At 45.9% G+C, this 23992-nt stretch overlaps 1 protein-coding gene across 1 annotated transcript in view; it reads left to right on the top strand.

Annotated features, from left to right (window-relative positions):
- LOC144689682 (echinoderm microtubule-associated protein-like 6) overlaps positions 1–23992 on the top strand; it is a 693547-nt gene that overhangs the window by 364591 nt on the left and 304964 nt on the right. Inside the window, exon 9 of the mRNA XM_078556972.1 lies at positions 874–1130. Within this exon, the coding sequence (XP_078413098.1) occupies positions 874–1130 (257 nt within the window). The remainder of the gene's footprint in view (positions 1–873; positions 1131–23992) is intronic.

Here is a 23992-nt window from a genome sequence, read left to right as displayed (position 1 = left end):
AAATATACTTTGCCTATCTATGTCTCTTTGGCTTGATATACTTTCATAAGTTAAAATGTGAATAACATATTTAAATATTGAATTAAAAACCTATTGAAATTCATCATCTGTCCTTCATTCAAATCATTTTAAGAAGCAAACGAACTAAAATACTGTAATACACAGAAACATCATTTGACCATCCACTCAGCAAAGTAAAATTAGAATGTTTTAATTTGGGCATAAAGAACATCAACAAAATCAATAGTCTTTCTGAGATGGGGGTTAAGCTGAAAAGACAGAAGCAACAGTGATGTTGAGGAGCAGGTTGAACAAGAAAGGAGGTGAAACGAAAAAAAGAGCAGGGAGGGACTGGCTGGTTGACAGTGCAAACCAGGGCTAAGACAGGAAGATGAAGATAATAAGGCAGAGCCCAAAGGATATCCAAGGCAGCTAGGAGACCTAAAGTACTACCGCACTACATTTGCCAGGAAGGCGTAATTGAAGTATGACAAATTTATTTTGGCGCTTTTCATTATAAATGTGGACAAAGGAATTTATAATGAAAAAATTAAAACAGGAATTATGCTCAAATGTAAGATTTTTGTTTTAAATGTATTTAGATTAAATAGAATTGTATTTGTTTTTCATTTTGAACACTTTACGATTGGAGAAATGTAAAAATTACATTATAATAATCAGAAGCAAGAACCCATACGGATTGTTTTCTTCACAAGACCTAAGGACATTTATAATGCCAATCTGAGTAAAATCCACTAATTCAGAACAGATAAAATATAAAATATTTGAATGAACATATTTTATTTTAGTGTAAAAATGCTACTGTAGCTGTCAAGTGCTATAACTATACTACTTTTATCATATTGTTCACAGAGATATGACAGAGGTGGTCCACATTAAAGACCGAAAGGAGGTAATTCATGAAATGAAATATTCTCCAGATGGATCTTACCTTGCTGTAGGTTCAAATGATGGGCTGGTTGACATCTACGCAGTTTCACAGCGATACAAGAAAGTTGGAGAATGCAGCAAGTCATCTAGTTTTATTACACATATTGACTGGTCTGTCGATAGTAAATATCTACAGGTCAATGATGGTGCTGGAGAAAGACTATTTTACAAAATGCCATGTAAGTACTGATCTTTTTCTCCCTTGTTTGGAAATGAATGTCATCATAGATGCCATGTTTTGCTTATTTTATTTCAGTATGTTCAATGAGTAATATTTTTCAGGAAAAAAAGTCAATGGAAATTGCTCTCAACTCAATAACTATTAAATGCCTAATGTTAATTTTTTAAAAAAGTTTTATTTTATTCAATTACAGTTAGAGAAAGAAAAACTTTATGGGAGCTTCAAGTGTGCTATGCAGGTCTACCTGCAAAGTTGTAGTGTGGGGGGTGCCACTGGCTGCTTCCTGCACAGCTCACATGTCAACTGAAGTGGGGTACACAGGTTTGTCCCCTGTGTGTGCCTGAAGTTGCTGAAGATAGGGTATCATGACATCAGTGACGTCAGGCTAATGCAATGCAAGAATAGTAAAGATTAGCCAATAAATGGACAGGCAACGCCTTCCTATTTTTGTTCCTTCATGGGATGTGAGCATTGCTGGCAAGGTAAGCATTTATTGTCCATCCTTAATTGCTCTTGTGAAGGTGGTATTGGTCCACCTTCTTGAATTGCTGCAATCCATGTAGATACTACCACAGTACTGTTAGGTAGGGAGTTCCAGGTTTTTCACTCAGCAACAATGAAGAAGCAACAATATAGTCCAAGTGGTGTGTGGCTTGGAGGGAAACATGAGGGGTGGTGGTGTTCCCATGTATCTGCTGCCCTTGTCCATCCAGGGTGGTAGTGGTCATAGGTTTGGGCGGTGCTGTTGAAGGAGCCTTGCTGCAGTGTATCTTGTAGATGGTACATAGTACTGCCACTGTATGCCAGTGGTGGAGGGACTAAATGTTTCAGGTGGTGGATAGAGTGCCAGTCAAGCAAGCTACTTTATCTTGAATGGTGTCTAGCTTCTTGAGTGGTTTTGGAGCCACACTCATTCAGGCAAGTGGAGAGTATTCTACCACAGTCCTGACTTGCACCTTGTAGATGGTGCACAAGCTTTGGGGAGTCAGAGGATGAGTTACTTGCCACAGAATTTCTAGCCTCTGATCTGCTGTTGTAAGAAGATCATAAGAAATAGGCGCAGGAGTAGGCCATTTGGCCCACTGATCATGGCTGATCTGATTGTGGCCTTAACTCCACATTCATGCCTGCCCCCTAAACCCTCAGCTTCCTTGTCAATCAAAAATCTAAAAACATCTAACTGATATATTCGATGAATTCCAAACTGCCCTGTGAGAAAAGAAATTCCTTCTCATCTTCTTATGATCTTCTTAAGACCCCTTATTTTTAAATTGTGCCCCCTAGTTCTATATTCCCCCACAAGGGGAAACATCCTCTCAACATCTACCCTGTATAGCTCCTCAGAATCTTATGTTTCAGTAAGATCACCTTTCATTCTTCAAAACATCATTGAGTATAGGCCCAACCTGCTCAACCTTTCCCCATAACCTTCATCCCAGGAATCAGCCTAGCGATTCTCCTCTGAACTGCTTCTAATGTGTGCCTATCCCTCTTTAAATAAGGAGACCAAAACTGTACACATTACTCTAGGGCCCATACTTTTGCTCCGGTGTTGGGAGAGGAGAAAGAGAAATTTTCCAGCTCTGTGAACCTGACCCAGGAAGGTCATATTTTCAGCCTGGTGGGGTGGGGGGATGCGGGCTGGATGAGAAGTCGAGCGCACCACTCACGGAATAAGTGTGGAGGCTGCTGGGTGCAGAGGCGGGCTGGGCACAAGGCGTGCCACTATGCACCGGCTCTTTGTTGAAATTAACAAAACAAAAAATAGCCCTCACCCCCCATAGCCCTCACCCCCCACATTCCCCATGCCCTATCCATGCTAACCCATGCCACCTAATGGCCCCACCTACGCCCATGGCCCTTCATACCCCCAAGCCACCCTCTGGTCCCTTATACTCCCGATGCCACCTAATACCACCCCTATGGCCTCTCTTAATCTTATGGCACCCTGTACCCCTCTGCCTACCACCTATGGCCCCTCATACTCCCTGTGCCCCTCAATCCACCCCCTATGGGTTCTCATGCCTCCTATAGCAATCCATGCCTCCCCCAGTCATCACCTCTTTATAACCCCTGTGCCAACTTGGTGCCAATCCATGCCCCCTATTCGCCACCCTTTACCCTTATTTCCTCCATGCCAACTCACTTGGTATCCATCATGGGCAAACCTCAGGAACCATGCTGACATAAAATAAAGTTGTCCATTGATGATGTCACTATTTTAAAAAAGCACTCTCATTAATAAAAAAAAATCTTTCAACTAATCCTATATAAAAGCAAACATTTCTATTCAATAACCACTTGGAGCTGTCAACCTGGTCACTTAACAGGCACCCCACTGTGATAATGATAGGTTGTAAAATCAGCCATTCAACACAAATCCTATAATGATAGTTCTTGGGCTTATGTCAACAGACAGGGTGAAACATCAAGCACTGATTTTCTTTTTACACTCCACACTTTTTTTACATTTAAAGCCCATCAGAGTAAAAGCCCTTGACAGCTTTGACAGTTCCAATGATCTTTGACAGTTCCAATGATCTTTTACAGTTCCAATTAGATTGACAGTTCCAATGAGTTTTGACAGTTCTTCGACAGCTTTGACAGTTTTTGGACAGTTTGGAAGTGCTTTGACAGCTTAACAGTTCTTTTCAGCTTGGATAGAGCTTTAACAGCTTTGCCAGTTCTTTGACAGCTTTGCCAGTTCTTTGACAGCTTTGGACAGTTCTTTGACAGCTTTGACAGTTCTTTGACAGCTTTGACAGTTCTTTGATAGCTTGACAGTTCTTTGACAGTTTGACTGTTCTTTGACAGTTTGACTGTTCTTTTACAGTTTGACAGTTCGTTGACAACTTTGACAGTTCGTTGACAGCTTGACAGTTCATTGACAGCTTGATAGTTCATTGACAGCTTGACAGTTCTTTTACAGTTTGACTGTTCTTTGACAGTTTGACTGTTCTTTGACAGCTTGACAGTTTTTTTGACAATTTGGACAGTTCCAATGAGATTATGCACTTTTTCCACGCAATTGTGTCTAATTTTAACAATAACAAAGGGCATCTGACCTGTCCAAAAGGGTACCATACCTCTCCCAAAGGGTGCTTACCTCTCCCAAAGATATCCCAGGACCATATCCAAAGGAGTACCTTACCTCTCCAAAAGGATACCCTGGTCATCCAAATGAATCCACAAGGTTCAGACCTGCTCTTACCTGGTCTAAATTTGCTTGGTTTCCTGTTTTCTATCTCTCTGCTTTATTAAATAGAGTTGTTACATTTGCGGTTTTCCAATCCGCTGGGACCTTTCCAGAATCTGGGAAATTTTGGAAGACTACCATCAATGCATCCACTATCTCTGCAACGACTTCTTCTAGGACTCGAGGATCCAGACCATCATGTCCAGGGGACTTGTCAGCCTTTTGTCCCACTAGTTTTCCTAGTATTTTCCTCCATTGACAGTGATAGTTTAAAATTCCTCCCTCCCTTTCGCCCCTTGCTTTTCTGCTATTCTTGGGATGCTTTTTGTGTTTTTTACTGTGAAGACAGGCACGAAATACTTGTTCAAAGGGCAGAATCATCCCACATTTGCACCAAGTGCTGTAGCGAGCGGGAGAAGCGACATTTTACCCGCCGGCTGCAATGGTGGCTTTTCACTCTGTTTTGTCCCAGTCCTGCAACATTAATTATGCATTCCCAGGGAACATGCTATTTCGATGGCGGGCGGGCTCTCATTCGCCCGCCACGCCATCACCTCGCTGCTTCATCATGCCATATTTAAAGTGCAGCCGCGCCCACACTTCCAGCCAGGATTGCTGCAAAGAAGACATGGCCCTGAAAGGCAAGAAGACTGCAGCCCCATGGTTTAATGACACGTCCCTCAAGCGCCTTTTGGATGCTGAGGAGGCCAGCAGTGATATTCTCTACTCCCAATGCGGCGGGATTGGGACAATACAGAGTAAAAAGCCACCATAGAGGATGGGCAGCAACATCACCAATCCAGCATAGGAGACGGTGGTAGCGTCAACCCCCCAAACAAAAGAGGATAGCCGCCCAGTGCGGAACCTGGCACTGATGAATGAGCTCCTCTGTTCCACCAGGGTAAATCACTCTTCTCATCACTCTCAACTCGCACACTTACAAGCCCATCACACATCCATAGGGATCTCAATCACTGCCAATTCAAGGGACATCACCATTTACTCTCACATATACAGCTTCATTGCCCTCATCCCATCCACTCACTACCCACACATGCCAGGCATACTCATCATCTAGCATGGCAAGTGTCCTGCTTACACTCTCTCCATCTCTGTTCATGCAGGACAGGCTGACACACAACAAGAGGGAGAGGTCGCAGACTGGTGGAGGAATGCCTGAAATCAAGGTCCTCACGGACTTTAAAATTACAGTCATCCAGTTGGCCGGTGAGGATCTGGACCATTCTTGTGTTGACAGTGAAGTTGGCGGTGCTCTACCAAGTGAAGATCCAGCAATGCAACATGCATCAGACAACCATGCTGTGAGTGATATGTCTTGTTTCACAAGCCACTGCCATGCACTAATTATCTCTTCTTGCTTTTGCAGGCACAACCGGCAAAGAGCCAATGAGTCCAGGGCCTCCAATCAAGCCCTGAAGAAACCTCTGAAGAGGAATCTGAAGGCACCTTCATTGAAGACCTGTCACAGTGCTCAGACAGCGCAGAGACATACATTTCGGTGGGACCTAGCTTTAGAGTATCCTCGGGATCACAACCTGATGAGCACATCGCACTCTTTGATCCACGGCAGGCAACGGCAGGGACTTCCCAGGTCTCCAGCACCCGGAGGACTGCTGGAGGCCAGAAATCTGCTGAGCCTGAGTTAGTCTGGACTCAGTCCTACCTCAATTGCTGGAACTGCAAAGGCAAGCTCGGGGACATCAGGAAGGGATGTCCGCTGCACTCCTCAGATTGCAAGGCACGATGGAGGAGTCCGTCTGCCTTCAGGCTGAGGTGATAGCAAGGCATGCCAATGCACTGAGGTTGACACTGGTAGGATGGCGGCCGACATGGAGACCTTGGTCCAGGACATCACTCCTGCACTGCTGCGCGGGCTCAAGTCCATCGCCAATGCCATAGTTGGCCTCCAGCAGTGTGTACATGAGAGGGGTGAGGGTCAGCTGATCTCACTCCAGCTACCTCTTCTCCTTAAGGAGTCAGCCAGGGTCCCTCGGGCACCCACAGGGAGGAGGGTCAGCAGGTGCACACCCCACACCATCCGCCCAGGTGACTCCAGGTGTGTCTAGCACATCCGAATCTCCTCCTCTTGTGATCCCAGCAGCTCCAGCTCCACAGGCAGAGGAGGGTGCCCCTGCCACACTGCAGGACCCCGAAAGCAGGCCAGGGCCCTTCAGGTCTTGGCCCTCCAGAGGATGCCCATCAAGGTCATCACAGACATAGCGGTCAGCAGGTTGCCTCCATCTCCGCTGTGGATGTCGGGGGAGAACTAAGACGTAGAGGCAGAGTTAGGAAGGTTAAGAAGATATAGTTGCACAGCCTGGGCACGGGTCTTAATCACTTGTACATAATTTTCTCTATTGTAAATAAACTTCCAAGAATGTCTCCCTGCCTATGGCTCCTTGTTCTGATGAGCAGTGTTCGTGTCACTCAGATGTGAAACCTTAGTTCCTGCACAAGATAAAGGCAGGTGTCTCAGTCCAGGGCCACTTCCCTGTGCAGTGTGCAACCTTCAGACCAAAGTGATGGTCCAGCCTCACACTCCCTGGACACATTACTGATGCCTGCACCTCGACGGTGCTTGTTGTTGCAGCCAGAATGTCGTGGGCAGGCGTCACAGCGTTCCGTCATTCTCTCTACAAGCTCTCGTCTGCATCTGTGACCAGTGACGCTGTGGTCTTGAAGGTGTCAGGTGTTGAAAGCTGACAAACGATCAGGCGCATTTAAAGTTTCACGGCTGTGTCTCCATGATGTGACCTTGATCACAGAGCGTAAGCGAACTGCCCTCGGCCAGACAGGAGTCAGACATTCACAGAGTCTATGTGAAGATCTATGGAATGTCTTCGTTGCATGTCGTCATCGGCTTCGTGGAATCAAGCGACTATTAGGGCCTCCGCTGCATCTCCATGACAGGAGCCTTATCACAGAGGGTATGTGCGCTGCCATAAGCCAGACAGGAGTCAAACGTTCACAAATGCAATGGGAGGATCTATGGTACCTCCTCACTGCATGTTGTCTTCATCCTCCACAAATCTAGCAGCTATGAGGGCCTCCCAAGCACGTCTGCCTCATCTGGCCAGTATGATGTCCTCATCGCTGTCATTGTCGCCTTCGAGGACCTCCTCACCCTCATCCCCGTTGGCCTCCTCCTCATCGGAGGAGACATGCAGCTTTTCCATCATATCCTCAGCTGGTCCCTCTCCTCATTGCAGCGCTAGGTTGTAAAGGGCACAGTAGGCGACGATGATGAATGACACCTCTGTGTAATATATTGCAGGGCTCCACCATACCGGTCCAAGCGCCAGAACCTCATTTTCAGCATCCCGATGGTTTGCTCCACCAAGGTTTGAGTTGCAGCATGAGCCTCATTATACCTTTGCTCTGCTGCAACCTGAGGCCGCAGCACAGGTGTCATCAGCCACGTCCTCTGTGGGTAGCCCTTGTCCCCAAGGAGCCATCCCTGCAGCTTCTGTGGATCCTAGAAGATGTCAGGGATCTATGACCAACTAAGAAAGTAGGAATCATGGACGGTCCCTGGAAACCGAGCACAGACCTTCAGAATGTGTCTGTGGTGGCCACACACCAGCTGCACATTCAGCAAATGGAAGCCTTTAAAGTTGGAATAGTTGACCACTTCTTGTGACGGAGATCTGATCGCCATGTGAGTTCAGTCTATTGGACCCTGCATCTGTGGGAAACCTGAGATCTGGGCAAATCCAGTTGCTTTTGCTGGCCTTCGTGGTCCTGGGCAAAGTGCACAAAGTTGTGTGCCTTCATGAATATGGCATCAGTGATCTCATGGATGCATTTGTGCATGGAAGCTTGCGATATCCCACAGAGGTCACCTGTGGAGCCCTGAAAGCAGCCACTGTCGTAAAAATTGAGTGCCGCGGTCACCTTCACGGCCACTGGCAGTGGATGCCCGCCATGGCGCCAAATCCTGCAGCAGCTGGCAGATGTGACCGACCAGTTCCCTAGGCGTGTGCAGTCTTTGGCGACACTGGTTCTCGGTCATCAGCAGGAATGAAAGATGGCGTCTATAGACCCTGGGTCTAGCTAGGCGCCGACCTGCGATGGCTCGCTGTGGCTCTTCAGCGACGTGTGTGGGAGCCCCAGCCACCCCTTCTTCCTGAGGGTGCTGCTCCTCCCTCTGCACAGCCAGGTGCCTCCGTTGCTCTCTTCTCCGTCGTCTCTGCTCTGTGTATGCAACAAGGCATACAGCTAGCTCATCAGGCTCCATGCTCCTAATGTACTCCTCCTGCAGGATGAAGAGAGAGATGCGTGGGTTAGTTTGGGTGTTCTCAGAACCTCTATTGGTTAAATCTGAAGGCTCCTTAATGCATCCCAGAGGGTGCTGGCCACCACTTGAATGGCCAGAGTTTAGTGCACTGCATGGCTGCCCGAAACCCCACCCTCCTCTGCCCCGCTCCACCTTACTGATTGGCAGCAGCCTTGCCCACTTGGCTGCATGCTGTGCTCTCAGCTCCGGCACCGGCATTCTTCTAACCCGCTGTGCAAGGCTGCATTGTTAGCTTAAACCATGGGGGTGACTGGCCCAAACCAGAATGACGACTTTGCAAGGGTCTGTGAGCACCTCCACTAGCGACTGCTCCATGGCCAATTTTAGCAAGGAGATTATACAATGTGCGCAGTTGCCCAACTGTTCTGCAGTCCACTAAAACGTTCATTAATTTGCAGTCTGTGCCCGAGGGGTGAAAAGCTCTGGAGCACTTGGTAGCACTTTCATGCCTTTGCATTGCTTTGAGTGGGCAGATAAACTAGAGGCCCCATTCCAAGCATGTTAATGTGGCTGTGTCTGAACTGTCTTGGCTGTGGAGGAATGGTCCTCGGTCATCAGCAGGAATGAAAGATGGCGTCTATAGACCCTGGGTCTAGCTAGGTGCCGACCTGCGATGGCTCGCTGTGGCTCTTCAGCGACGTGTGTGGGAGCCCCAGCCACCCCTTCTTCCTGAGGGTGCTGCTCCTCCCTCTGCACAGCCAGGTGCCTCCGTCGCACTCTTCTCCGTCGTCTCTGCTCTGTGTATGCAACAAGGCATACAGCTAGCTCATCAGGCTCCATGCTTTTGCACTACCATCAGCCACAGGGTGGCCCTTGTCCCCCCTTCCCCCCCACAACTCGCCTCAACCACAGGATAGCCCTTGTCCCCTCTTCCCCCCCATCCCCCCCACCCTCCACCCCACCCCACACCTCGCTTCAACCGCAGGGCAGCTCTTCCCCCACCCCCCCAACTCGCCTCAACTGCATGGCAGACCTTGCTTCACCCCCCCCAACTCATCTCAACCTTGGAGTCCAACAGGTGACCCTCGTGAGTGCACTCACCTCCGAGTTCCCCTCAAAGTGCAGCCTGCCAAGTGCATGTCTTACACATGCTGTTGTGAAACACATGACTGCACACCGACGTGCCCGGACGATCCAACATGGGGGGATAATTTTGGCTGGCTGGCCTTATAATGATGTTGAAATGCATTGCAATGAGGTTCCCGACGTCTGATGGTGGGAAACGCAGCTCGCCATTGATGGGCAAAGTGGATGATTGCAAACTGGTTTCATGAAGTTGTGAAACCAACCTTTGGCCTTCTCGCCATGTCGTCCGCTCATCCAGCCAAGCACACCCAGTGGGGACGGAAAATTCCGCCCAAAGTTTCTAACATTTCCTTGTTTCCCATTATTAATTCCCCAGCCTCATCCTCTGAGGGACCAGTGCTCACTTTAGCAACTCTTTTCCTTTTTATATACTTGTGGAAGCTTTTATTGTCTGTTTTCATATTTCTTGCCCGTTTTCTCTCATACACCAATTTCTCCCTCTTCATTTTCTTTCATCCTCCTTTGCTGTTTTCTAAAATTGTTTCGATCTTCTGGGCTACCGCTAATCTTTGCAGCATTGTACATTTACTATCCTTAATTGCCTTAATTAGCCATGGATTGTATATCCTTCTTAGAGATTCTTTCTTTCTCGATGGATTCTATCTTTGTTGAGAGTCATGAAATATCTCCTTCAATGTCTGTCACTGCTTCGCTAACATCTTACGTTTTAACCAATTTTCCCACCCCACTTTAGCCAACTCTGTCTTCATACGCTTACAATTCAGATCCACTTTCCTCACCCTCAAACCCAATGTTAAATTCTATCATGTTATGGTCACTCTTACCAAGGGGTCCTTTACTATGAGGTAATTAATTAATCCTTTCTCATTAAACATTATCGGGTCTAAAATAGCCCATTCCCTGGTTGGTTCCAGAACATATTGTTTTAAGAAACTGTCCTGAATACACTCTATGAACTCATCCTCCAGGCTAGCTTTGCTAATTTGATCCATTCAATCTATATGAAGATTAAAATCTCCCATAATTATTGCAGTATCTCCCTTACCCCATTATTTATTGATTTCTACTCTGTCCTACAGTATAAGTACTATCAGGGAGCCTATAAACTACTCCCACCAATGTCACCTTTCCTTTGTTATTTTTTATTTTCACCCAGACAGCTTCTACATTTTGATCCTCTGAGCCAAGATCATTTCTCACGACTGTACTTATTTCATCCTTTGTTAATAGAGCCTTTTAATTTCTTGCTGTTCTTCCAAAATGCCAAATATCCTTGAATACCTAGGCCCCAGCTGTAAGCCATGTCTCTGTAAAGGCCATCAAATCATACTCATTTATTTCTGTTTGCCCTATCAATTCATCTATCTTGCTACGAATGCATTTGGATAAAGAGCCTTTAATTCTGTCTTTCTAAAAATTTTCCCTACTCTGATCTTATTCGCTTGTGCTCTGTTATATTTGTGCACTCTGCCCTTTCCTATCACACTCTGGTTATCATTACCTGTATTGTTACCCTGCACTATTGCCCTCTCCTTCCTCTTTAATTTTCCATATCTCCCCTCATGCGAACCTTCCTTCCTACAATTTAGTTTAAAGCCCTCTCTACCAAGTTTTACAATTCGCCAGGGCACTGGTCCTAGCACGGTTCAGGTGAAGACCACCCCAATGGTACACCTCCCTTATTCCCCAGTACTGATGGCAATGCTCCATTAATCAAAACCCATTTCTCCCACACTCACCTTTGAGCCATGCATTCAACTCTCTGGTCATATTTACCTGATGCCAATTTGCTTGTGGCTCAGGTAGATTATTACCTTTGCTGTTCTGCTTTTTAATTTAGCCGCTAGCTGCTTATACTCCCTCAGCAGAACTCCTTTCTTAGTCCTACCTGTATCATTGGTACTGATGTGGACATCAACAACTGGATCCTCCCCCTTCCATTCCAAATTCCTCCTCCACCCTGAGGAGATGTTCAGAACCCTGGCACAGGGCAGGCAACACAGCCTTTGGTCCCCATGCTCTTGGCTGCAGAGAACAATATTTATCCTCCTAACTATTGTGTCCCATACTACTATATTCCTTATTATTCTCGCTTGAATGCTGCACTGCAGCATGGTGCCGTGGTCAGTTTGCTCATCCTCCCTGAAGTCCTTGCTCTCGCCCATATAAACTGCAGGAGCATCGAACCTGCTGGACAATTGTAAGGGTTCAGGCTTCTCTGTTGCTAGCTTCTAGATCTCCATACATGCCTCACTTGCAAATCACCCTTCTGTCCCTGACCACAGATCAAATCTGAAGTACCTGGCCTAAGGGGTTTGACGGCCTCCTGGAACAATGTGTTCCCCTCCCTGTTGCATCGCACAGTCCGAAACTCATCAGCTCTGGCTGAGGTCTTTCAAGCTGCTGATACTTACTGCAGATGTGGTTGTCATGAATCTCACAGGTGTTCACCAGTTCCCACATGCTGTAGTTGCAACACATCACCTGGCCTGTCAACTTTATTGTGTTTTATTTAACTAATTCGTTTTCAAGCCTACAAGCATCACTCAGTGATTTTCCATAGTTATGTTATGGAGTTAACTATTTCTGCTATAAATTTAATGCAATACTTATATCCTCCCAGCACCAGCTTAAACTAGTGTCCCAGTTTAGAAAGATAAATTAAAACTTAAAACACCCCATTAACTCCCTGCTCACCTGATTAGTGCCTCTGGGTTTTGGCTTTCAGGTCTTGCTGGTCTTCCGCACAGACCACTCCTTTTTTGTAAGAGACCAGACAACACCTCCTCCTTCACTGTACCGAATTCCCTCACTTACCAAATTCCTGTAGTCAAGCACTTGGGCTCGCTGAACTCAATCTTGAGCTGCCATATTTATGTTATTTGTAGCCACAATATCTGGAGGCTGGCCCAGTTAAGTTTATGGTCATTGGTAATCCCCAGAATGTTGATTGGACATGGGGGCATTCAGTGGTGGTAATGTGTTTTAATGTCACAGGGGGATGGTTAGATTCTCTCTTGTTGGAGATGATCATTGGCTGATACTTGTGTGGTACAAATGTAACTTGCCACTTATTATTCCAAACCTCAGTGTTGTTCCAGATCTTTCTGCTTGTGGGCACAGACAACTACAGTATCTGAGAAGTTTCAGATGGTACTGAATACTATGCAATCATCAGCGAACATCCCCACATCTGACCTTATGAAGGAGGGAAGGTCATTGATGAAGCAGCTGAAGATGATTGGGCCTAGGACACTACTCTGAGGAATTCCTGAAAAGATGTCCTGGGGCTGAGATGATTGGCCTCCAGCAACCAGAACCATCTTCCTTTATACTAGATATATTCCCAACCAGTGGAAAGTTTCCCCCCAATTCACATTGGCTCCAGTTTTGCTAGGTCTCCTTGTTGCCACTCTCAGTCAAATCCTGGCCTGGTGTCAATGTCAGCCACTTACCTTAGCTTTCGAATTTAGCACTTTTGTCCATGTTTAGGCCAAGGTTGTAATGAGTTCTGGAGCAGAGTGCCTTGGCATAACCCAAACTGAGCGCCGGTGAACATGTTATTGTTGATTAAGTGCCGCTTGATAGCACTGTCAGTGACACCTTCCATCACTTAATATTTATGATTGAGAGTAGATTGATGAGGCTGGATTGGATTTGTTCTGTTTTTTTGTGGACATGACATAGCTGGACAATTTTCTGCATTGTTGAAAGATGCCAGTGTTGTGGTCGTACAGGAACAGCTTGGCCAAAGGCACGGCTAGTTCTTGTGGACAAGTCTTCAGCACTACAGCCAGGATTTTGTCAGAGTCCAGTCCTGAAACAACAACCATTAAGAAGCAGATTTGGCCATGTACTGAGGTTATTAACTTAACAATTGAATCTGAGGTGATTTTGATAACACTTCCTTCTGCAAGTATGAGGACGGTAGTTACAAAGCTACTTCTGTGCAACATGAGCAGGGCATGCAGAGGAGGAGGCGGAGAGGGGAATCTGCGCAGAGGGAGGAGGATGAAGACCCTACCCCAAGAGGGTCTTCTCAGACCACCAGCACGTATGTTTTGATAAGCCAAGAGCAGTGCCTCAGGAGACTTCACTAAGGAGGTAGTGACAGAGTTGTGTCACTTCTTTCTTTACAACTTGGAGCTGCAAACCAGGGCAAGCAAGCCCCCCCCCCCCCCCCCAGTGGCTTTGGAGGTCACCATCACCATTTCTTCCAATGCAATGGGACCCTTGCAGGTGGGAGCTGGCAATTGCAGAAATGTGTCACAATCTGTAGTCCACAAAAGAATCCAGAAGATGATGAAGGTGCTGTTCAGAAGGAGAGGGGACTTCATCATCTTCTCTGGAGGAGTGAAGGCCAGGATGAAAGGACACATGGCTTGCCCAGGATAGTGGACTTCCTGATGGTGCAGGGTGGGATACCCCAACTGTAAGGGCTACCACCCTGTCAGCATGTAATTGCTATGCAATGACGTGAAGGAATTAATCTCGGTAAATGCCCAGTACCCTGGCAGCACCCACAGTGCTTTTATCCTGCAACAATCAGAAATTCTTACCATCTTCAGTTCTCCAAGACATCATGGATAGCTGCTCAGTGGCAAGGTAAAGCTCCACCATACATTGCTCATGACCTCCTCCTGCCATCCCACCATGTGAGATCAGCGGGCCTTCAATGAAAGCCCTGGAGTCACCTACAACACCATTTAAAAGCCAGAGATTTTCCTGCTTGTATCTCTCAAGGGGATAGCTGCAGTACATGCCTGAAAGGGCCTCCATATTTTTGGTGGTGTACTACATCGTGCCCAACCTCATTGTGAGGACCGAACCACTACTTCATGGGATCTAGAGGCCACCTTGGGAGAAGGATGAGTAGGAGGAGGAAGGGCGAGGCCACATGCAACTGGATGAAACAAGAGGGACTGTATTGTGAAGCTCTGCTTCAGTTAAAAGGAACTTCCCCACCCCAACATGGATCCAGTATTTCCTTACAGTATATTCGATTTTAAATCCCCGTGACAAAGTCCCCTTAGTGTACATCACTCAAAAAAGGCCAAGAGCAAAACCTTCACACAACAACAAAACATCAATAATACGATAAGCCCAGAACCATTCACCCTTGTGCAACCTTTAATGGCTGTCTTGTGGGTTTCCTTGCCTGGCTAGTGCTCTTACACAGTGCTACTCCACTGGCTACAAGGCTGTTAACTTTCAGTGTTCGAGGCTGGTCTTGGAGGATATCCTTGAGCAGCTCTGGCCCTTGAGGTCCCAGCTTCAGACTGCACCACCTCAACATAGTAGTAAAAGCAGAAAATGCAGGAAATACTCAGCAGGTCAGGCATCATCTGTGAAGAGAAAAATGGAGTTAAAGGTTTCAGATTTGTAACCTTTTATCAGAACTGGGAAAAGTTAGAATGTAATAGATTTTGAGCAAGTGAAAGCGGGAGGGGGCAGGAAGAACAAAAGGGAAGGTTTTTGATAGGGTGGAGGGCAGGAAAGCTTAAATGCCAAAAGGTTTCAAGACTAAAGGGAATGGTAATGGGACAAGTAAAGAAACAAAAGATGTGTCTAGAGGAGGCATGACAGGCAGGATAGCTACCAAATGAATGCAAAGTTAAGGAAATAAGAAAGAAACAAGAGGAAACAAAACTGCCAAAGAAACACAAAACAATGAGGGGGTACAGGTTATAATCTAAAATTTATGAACTCAATGTTGAGTCCAGAAGGCTGTAAAGTGCCCAGTCGAAAGATGAGGTTCTGTTCCTCCAACTAGCTTTAAGTTTCATTGGAACATTGTAGCAGGCCAGGGACAGAAAGATCAGAGAAATAAAATGACGTGCCTGGAAGCTTGGGATCACGCTCACGAACTCAACAGAGAAGCTCCGCAAAATGGTCACCCAGTCTGCGTTTGGTCTCCCCAGTGTAGAGGAGATCACATTGTGAGCAGCGAATATAGTATACTAAACTGAAAGAAGTAAAAGGTGCGTGAGGAGACAGGCAACTACGCCAGAGTGAGACATAGACTGAGTGAGTAGTGAATTAGGCTCCCGGGGGAATTTGGTGCATGGGGGAAAGAAGTGTGGTATACATAGGAATTTTTCTAAATCAGGAGCAGCTGAGCAGAAATGGGCCTGGATGTAAACCTCACATTTGGAGCTGAGTTTGAAAAAAAAAAATCGAACAGTGACATCACAGAAAAACCGTAAGTTCATTGGTTGGTAAGAAACTGCTGTTAGAGTGTCTTTAAATAGCTGTAAGTTAGAAAAGCGTATTATTTTTAAAGAAGTAGCTACTTGGATTTGAGTAGGAAACACAAGGAATAAGGGGAAGTCAGGGCCAGTCGCATAAAGTAATATAAGTAAACCAAAGTAAAATAAAGTTAACATAAGTGGTAAAGTTAATACATGGCAGGGCAGCTTGGTTGTGTGAAATGCGTGTCCTGTAATATGTCGGAAGTCGTGGACACGACTGTTGATCCAGATGACCACATTGCAAGGAGTGCTGCCAGCTGCTTGAGCTTCAGGTTTCGGAGCTCAAGCGGCAGCTGGAGTCACTGTGGTGCACCAGCGAGGCTGAGAGCTACGTAGAAAGCATGATCAGAGAGGTGGTTACACTGCAGGTTAGGGGCATGGAGGCAGAAAGGGAATGAATGACCGCCAGGCAGCCCAAGAGAACCAGGCAGATAGTGCCGGAACCCCTAGGGTACCGCTTGTTAATCGATTTTCCATTTTGGATACTGGTGAGATTGTTGGTTCCTAAGAAGAGTGCAAGAGCCAAGTTTGTGGCACCATGAGCGGTTCAGCTGTACAGGAGGGAAGGAAAAAGAAAGGAAGAGCAATAATGATGGGGGATTCATTAGTTAGGGGAACAGACAGGCCTTTCTGCGGCTGTAGACGTGACTCCAGCATGATATGTTGCCTCCGTGGTGCAAGGTCAAGGGTGTCACAGAGCGGCTGCAGGACATTCATCTGGGAGAGAGTGAACAGCCAGAGGTTGTGGCCCATGTTGGTACCAATGACTTAGGTAGAAAAGGGGATGTGATCCTGCAGACAGAAATTAGGGAGCTAGATAGAAAATTGGCAAACAGGCCCTCATAAGTAGTAATCCCCGGATTACTACCAGTGCCACGTGCAAGTGAGTACAGAAATAGGAGGATAAGGCAGATGAATGTGTGGCTGGAAAGATGGTGCAGGAGGGAGGGCTTTAGATTCCTGAGACACCAGAACTAGTTCTGGGTGAGATGGCACTTGTATGCACCTGGATGTGTTGCACCTGAACAGAGCCGAGACTGAGTTCCTTGCGGGGAGTTTTGTTAGTGTTGTTGGGGGGCTTTAAACAAACTTGGCAGGGGTGAGGGAACCAGGAGAGAATATTAGAGAGTAACACCAAGGTGCACAAAATACTGGGAGAGACAGATAGAGCTAGAATAGAGAGTAGTAAGTTAATAGGCTGAGCTGGAGTAAGGGAGAAAGTAATGAAGCCTAAATCAGGGTTATACTGCATATATGTGACTGCACAGAGTATAGTATATAAGATTGGTGAGTTACAGGTGCAGATTATGATGTTGCAGTGATAACAGAGACCTGGGTCAAGGAAGGGCAGGATTGGATGTTAAATATTCCTGGGTACAGTGTGTTGAGGAAAGATAGGGCAGGAAGAAAAGGAGGAGGGGTGGCTGTATTGGTTAAGGAGAGCACTGCAGTGCTAGAGAAAGAGGATGCCCCAAAAGGTTCAAGGACAGAATCAATTTGGCTAGAGCTAAGGAACAAAAAGTGTGCAATTACATTACTCGGTGTAGTTTATGGGCCACCAACTAGTGGGAAGGATGTAGAGGAACAAATGTGCAGGGAAATTACAGAGACATGCAAACATTATAGAGTAGTTATAATGGAGGACTTTAATTACCCGAATATAGACTGGGATAGTGCTAGTGTAAAGGGCAGAGAGAGGCAAGAGTTCCTAGACTGTGTTCAAGAGAATTTTCTACAGCAGTATGTGGCCATCCCAACAAGAAAGGAGGCATAAAAATTGCTGGAAAAACTCAGCAGGTCTGACAGCATCTGTGGAGAGAAAGACAGAGTTAATGTTTCGAGTCTGTATGACTCCTCTTCAGCACTAAAGAGAAGTAAAAATGTGATAAAATATACACTGTTTAAGGGGGGTTGGAAAAGGTGAAGCTGGATAGAAGGCCAGTGATAGGTGGAGACAAAGGAGGGATTGCAAAAGATGTCATAAACAAAAGGTCGAAGGGATGTTGATGGTGGTGATACTGGCTAAAGGAGGTGCTAATGGTGACATTAAAAGTAGAAAGCAGGATGAGCAAGTGACAGATGGCCCTAGTGGGGGTGGGGCGGGGGGACAGTGTGGGGAAAAAAGATTGAAATAGATTAAAAGGTGGGGATAAAACAATGAATGGAAATAAAATTAAAAACTAATAATAATAAAATAGGTGGGTAATATATATATATATATATATATATATAAAAATTAAAAAATAAATATTTGAAACAAGGGTATCAAAAAGGAGTGAGGAGTGAGGATTGAGGAGAGAGTTCATGATCTGAAGTTGTTGAACTCAATGTTAAGTCCGGAAAGCTGTTAAGTGCCTAATCGGAAGATGAGATGCTGTTCCTTCCAGGGAAAGTAAAGTGGCAGGTGTTGCACCTTCTGCGATTGAGACAGAGAGGTCAAGGAAGGGAAGGGAAGTATCAGTGATGGACCATGTGAAAGTGATGGAGGGGTGGAAATTGGAAGCCCTCTCTGTTTCAATTTCTGGTGATAGTTTGTCCACCAATATTTATTACAAGCCCACCGACTCCCAGCTACCTCGACTACAACTCCTTACATCCTGCTTCCTGTAAGGACTCCATCCCATTCTCTCAGTTCCTTCACCTCCATCGCATCTGTTCCGATGATGCCACTTTCCAAAACAGTGCCTCTGACATGTCTTCCTTCTTCCTTAACCGAGGTTTCCCACCCACAGTGGTTGATGGGGCCCTCCACCGTGTCCACCCCATCTCCCGCGCCTCTGCCCTCACACCTTCCTCTCCCTCCCAGAACCATGATAGGGTCCCCCTTGTCCTCACTTTTCACCCCATCAGCCTCCACATTCAAAGGATCATCCTCCACCATTTCCGGCAACTCCAGCATGATGCCACCACCAAATACATCTCCCCTTCACCCCCTCTGTCGGCATTCTGTAGGGACTGTTCCCTCCGGGACACCCTGGTCCACTCCTCCATCACCCCCAACACCTCAACCCCCTCCACGGCACCTTCCCATGCAATCGCAGAATGTGCAACACCTGCTCCTTTACTTCCCCCCTCCTCAATACAAACTGGAGGAACAGCACCTCATCTTGCTCAGCCTTTGGGATTCAGAGTGCAAACTTTTCTCCTGACACTATGCTTCTTATCCCTGCTTTCTAATAAACATCATGTTCTTTCTATGCATCAGTAATATGTAAACATCAGCTGGTGCTCAAGATCTCACCCGACAGAACTCAAGTTAATCCCAACATGTCCTGTTGCATTGGGAGTAGCATTTCTTTATTAAAATAAGTTAACATCACATTGTGAGAGGTCAGTTAATTCATGTATGGATGCAAGCAGCGTTTCTGGCCCCGTGGTTCTAGCACTGATTCCAGGATCATATTATCTGCTTTTATGCCTTGCAGAAGAAGAGAGCATAAGGAACAATTCTAATTCTGAGATAATTCTTAGCTGGCTGTGTAAACTGTAGTTCCTAGTTATTCTGTTATTGAATGATATCCACAGCTTTTCATTAGAAATCTTTCTGAACTGAAAGTTTGGATTCTGCACCATGTTTTATTTTAGCATGCTTCAGATTGAAGGTCCAAGTTTTAAGAAGGGATGTTTATTTGACCAGAATGTGCCATCATCGGCAAATAAACAGTTCATTACACTTACAGTTGCCCACAGACTTGCTGTGGGCTTTTGGGTGCTGGAAATTGCAATTATTAGAGAATTAAAACAGTGGGCATCCTCTATAGGGGATCTGCGAACTGTGTGAACAGAGCAAGTAATGATCTGTCTCCTTAATTAGATTGAAGATTGAGACATACAGTGTCTAAACTGGGAAGTTTTAGAACATTTAATTCACTTTCAATTCATGTATGGAAGGCGAAATAAAAAGAGAGAAAGATGGGATTAAGAAAGAGATAAAAGAAATGCTGGAAATCACTTTCCAATTTGCTCCTAAAGAACAGTGAGCATTGATAACCTCAGCATTATTTCTTTACATACTCTAGGCCAATAATATCTTTCCAAAATATGAGAAATTTGTACAGAAATTCTATTTTAAATATGTCGAGCCATTCTTTTCTAGGGTTGCTAGTTGTCTTTCCTGTGGTGCAACATGTAGCCTCAAATATATGTAACATCTTTCTGTGATGAGACTAAAACCAATGTCTCGAGTTCATATTCCCCACCGGGCATGTTTTCAGCAGTCTGGGAAAAATATGACTGGTGGCTAGCCCACCGCCTTTCCACCTACCACCATCCCCGCCCACACTGACAAGGACGCGGAGAGCGGCAGGGACTTCATTTTGAAAAGGATGCAGAGAGCGGCAGGGACTTCATTTTCAAAAGGGCATGGAGAGCGGGAGAGACTTCAGTTTGAAAAGGGCATGGAGAGGAAGAGAGACTTCAGTTTAAAAAGGTCACTGAGAGCAACAGGGACTTTGGTTTGAAAAGGATACGGAGAGCGGTGGGGACTTCAGGTTGAAAAGGACACAGAGAGCTGGAGAGATTTCAGTTTGAAAAGGGCACGAAGAGTGGGAGAGACTTCAGTTTAAAAAGGTCACAGAGCAGCAAGGACTTTGGTTTGAAAAGGGTGCAGAGAGCGACGGGGATTTCAGGTTGAAAAAGACGCAGAGAGCAGGAGAGACTTCAGTTTGAAAAGGACGCGGAGAGTGGTGGGGACTTCAGTTTGAGAAAGACGCGGAGAGCGGGAGAGATTTCAGTTTGAAAAAGACGCGGAGAGCGGGAGAGATTTCAGTTTGAAAAGGGCACGAAGAGCGAGAGAGACTTCGGTTTGAAAAGGACGCAGAGAGCGGCAGGGACTTCAGTTTGTAAAGTTCACGGAGAGCGGGAGAGACTTCAGTTTGACTCCCGGGTGTCAGGGTCAAGGATGTCATGGAACACTGCAGGGCATTCTGAAGGGGAAGGGTGAACAGCCAGAGGTCGTGGTCCATGTTGCGACCAATGACATAGGAAGAAAAAGAAACGAGGTGCTGCAAGCAGACTTTAGGGAGTTGGGTAAGAAATTGAAGACAGTACTTCAAAGGTAGTAATCTCCGGATTACTCCCAGTGCCACGCAGTAGTGAGTATAGGAACAGAAGGATAGAGCAGATGAATGTGTGGCTGGAGAGATGGTGCAGGAGGAAGGGCTTTAGATTCCTGGGCCATTGGGACCGTTTATGGGGGAGGGGGGACCTGTACAAGTTGGATGGGTTACATCTGAACAGGAACGGGACCAACATCCTCTTGGGGAGCGTTGCTAATGCTGTTGGGGCGGATTTAAACTAAATTGGCAGGGGGATGGGATCCTGAAAAGTAGTTCAGAGGGGAGAGAAGCTGAAATGGAATTAGAAGTTAAAACGCTAATAGTTGAGTCGAGGGCAGAGGAAACATAGGCTAGATAAGAAAGAAGTGAGTTTCGCAAGGCTAAATGAAATATATTTTAATGCAAGGAGCCTGAGGAATAAGACAGATGAGCTGAGGGCACAGATAGGCACATGGGAGTATGATATCATAGCTATGACCAAGACTTGGCTAAAAGAAGGACAGGATTGGCAGCTCAACATTCCTGGTTATAGGGTATTCAGGCGAGATAGAAAGGGGGATAGAAGAGTTGGGGGGGGGGTCACAATATTTATCAAGGAATCAATTATAGCAGTGAGGAGGGATGATATCATGGAAGGATCATCAAATGAGGCCATTTGGGTAGAAGTAAAAAATACAAAAGGGGCAAACATGCTGTTAGGTGTTTACTATAGGCCCCCAAACAGTCAGGGAGAGATAGAGGATCAAATATGTAATCAAATTTCAGAGAAGCGTAAGAATAATAAGGCAGTAATAGTAGGGGATTTTAACTACCCAATATTAACTGGGACAGTTTTAGTGTGCAAGGTAGGGAGGGAGCAAAATTCTTAAGTTGCATCCAGGAGAACTTTTTTAGCCAGTATGTAGAAAGCTCAACAAGGGAGGGGACAGTTCGGGACCTAATGTTTGGAAATGAGCCCAGGCAGGTGGAGGGCGTATCAGTAGGGGAACATTTTGGAGATAGTGACCATAACTCAGTTAGATTTAGGATAGTTATAGAAAAGGATAAGGTTGGGCCAAGAATAAAAGTTCTGAACTGGGGAAAGGCTAATTTTACTAAGATCAGATACTACATTACCCAAGTGGACTGGAGCAGCTACTTGCAGATATAACTGTGTCAGAGCAGTAGGAAGCATTCAAGGAGGTAATAGCGAAAGTACAGGGCAAATATGTTCCCGTAAAGACAAAGGGGGGGACCAAGTCTGGAGAACCCTAGATGTCAAGGGACATAAAGGTTAGGATTAAGAAAAAAAGAGACACTTATGGCAGATACCAAGGGCTCAATATGGCAGAGTCCCTAGAGAAGTATAAAAAGTGCAGGGGGGATCTTAAAAAGGAAATTAGGAAAGCTAAGAGCGTGCATGAGAAAGCATTGGTGGGTAGAATAAAGGAAAACCCAAAGGGGTTTTTTAAATATATAAAGAACAAGAGAATAACTAGGGAAATAGTAGGGCCAATTAAGGACCATAGAAGTAATCTGTGTGTGGACCCGGAAGATGTGAATACAGTCATCAATTAATGCTTTGCATCGGTCTTCACAATGGAAAAGGATGATGCAGGTATAGACATCAGGGTGGAGGACTGTGAAATATTGGAGGAAATTAACATATAGAGAGGGAGGAGGTACTAGCGGGTTTAGTGGCCTTAAAAGTGGATAAATCCACAGGCCCGGATGAGATGTATCCCAGGCTTTTGAGGGAGGCAAGGGAAGGGATCTCAGGGGCCCTGACAGTAGTTTTAAATCTTCTCTGGCCACAGGTGAGGTGCCAGAGGACTGGAGGACTGCTAATGTTGGCCCATTATTAAAAGAGGGAGGAAGGGATAGACCAGGAAATTACAGGCCAGTCAGTCTAACCTCGGTGGTGGAGAAGTTACTAGGAAGAATTCTGAGGGACAGAATATATCTGCACTTGGAGAGACATGGATTAATCAGGGATAGTCAGCATGGATTTGTTAAGGGAAGGTCGTGTTTGACAAATTTGATCGAATTTTTTGAGGAGGTAACCAGGAATGTTGATGAGGGTAATGCACTTGATGTGGTGTACATGGGCGTTAGCAAGGCTTTTGATAAGGTCCCTCATGGCAGACTGGTCAAGAAAGTTAGAGTCAATGGGATCCAAGGCAAAGTAGCACATTGAATCCAAAATTGGCTGAGAGGCAGGAAGCAGAGGGTGATGGTAGAGGGAAGTTTCTGTGACTGGAAGCCTGTTTCCAGTGGGGCTCCAAAGGAATCAGTGTTGGGGCCCTTGCTATTTGTGGTGTACATAAATGATTTGGACTTAAATGTAGGTGGTATGGTCGAGAAGTTCGCGGATGACACGAAAATTTGTAGGGCGGCAAATATTGAGGAGGATAGCCATAAACTGTAGGAGGATATCAATGGACTGGTCAGGTGGACAGAGCAGTGGCAAATTGAATTCAACCCAGAAAAGTGTGAGGCAATGCACTTGAGGTGGGCTAACAAGTCAAGGGATTACACTATGAATGGTAGGACCCTGAAAAGTACTGAAGATCAGAGGGACCTTGGTGTGCATATCCACAGATCCGTGAAGGTAGCAGGGCAGGTAGATAGGGTGGTTAAGAAGGCATATGGGATACTTACCTTTATTAGCCGAGGCATAGAATACAAGAGCAGGGAGGTTATGCTGCAACTGTATAAAACGCTGGTTAGGCCGCAGCTGGACCACTGCATGCAGTTCTGGTCACCACATTGTAGGAAGGATGTGATTGCTCTGGAGAGGCTACAGAGGAGATTTACCAGGATGCTGCCTGGGCAGGAGGTCTGAGCTATGAGGAAAGATTGGATAGGTTGAGGTTGTTTTCCTTGGAGCAGCGGAGGTTGAGAGGGGACCTGATAGAGGGGTATAAGATTATGAGGGGCATAAATAGGGTGGACAGGAAGGCACTTTTTCCATTATTAGAGGGATCAATAACCAGAGGGCATAGATTTAAG

This window comes from Cetorhinus maximus, chromosome 14, assembly GCF_964194155.1.
Source record: "Cetorhinus maximus chromosome 14, sCetMax3.hap1.1, whole genome shotgun sequence".
Lineage (NCBI taxonomy): Eukaryota > Metazoa > Chordata > Chondrichthyes > Lamniformes > Cetorhinidae > Cetorhinus > Cetorhinus maximus.
The sequence above is the reverse complement of the archived record's forward strand: the minus strand, read 5'-3'. Positions and strand labels throughout refer to the sequence as shown.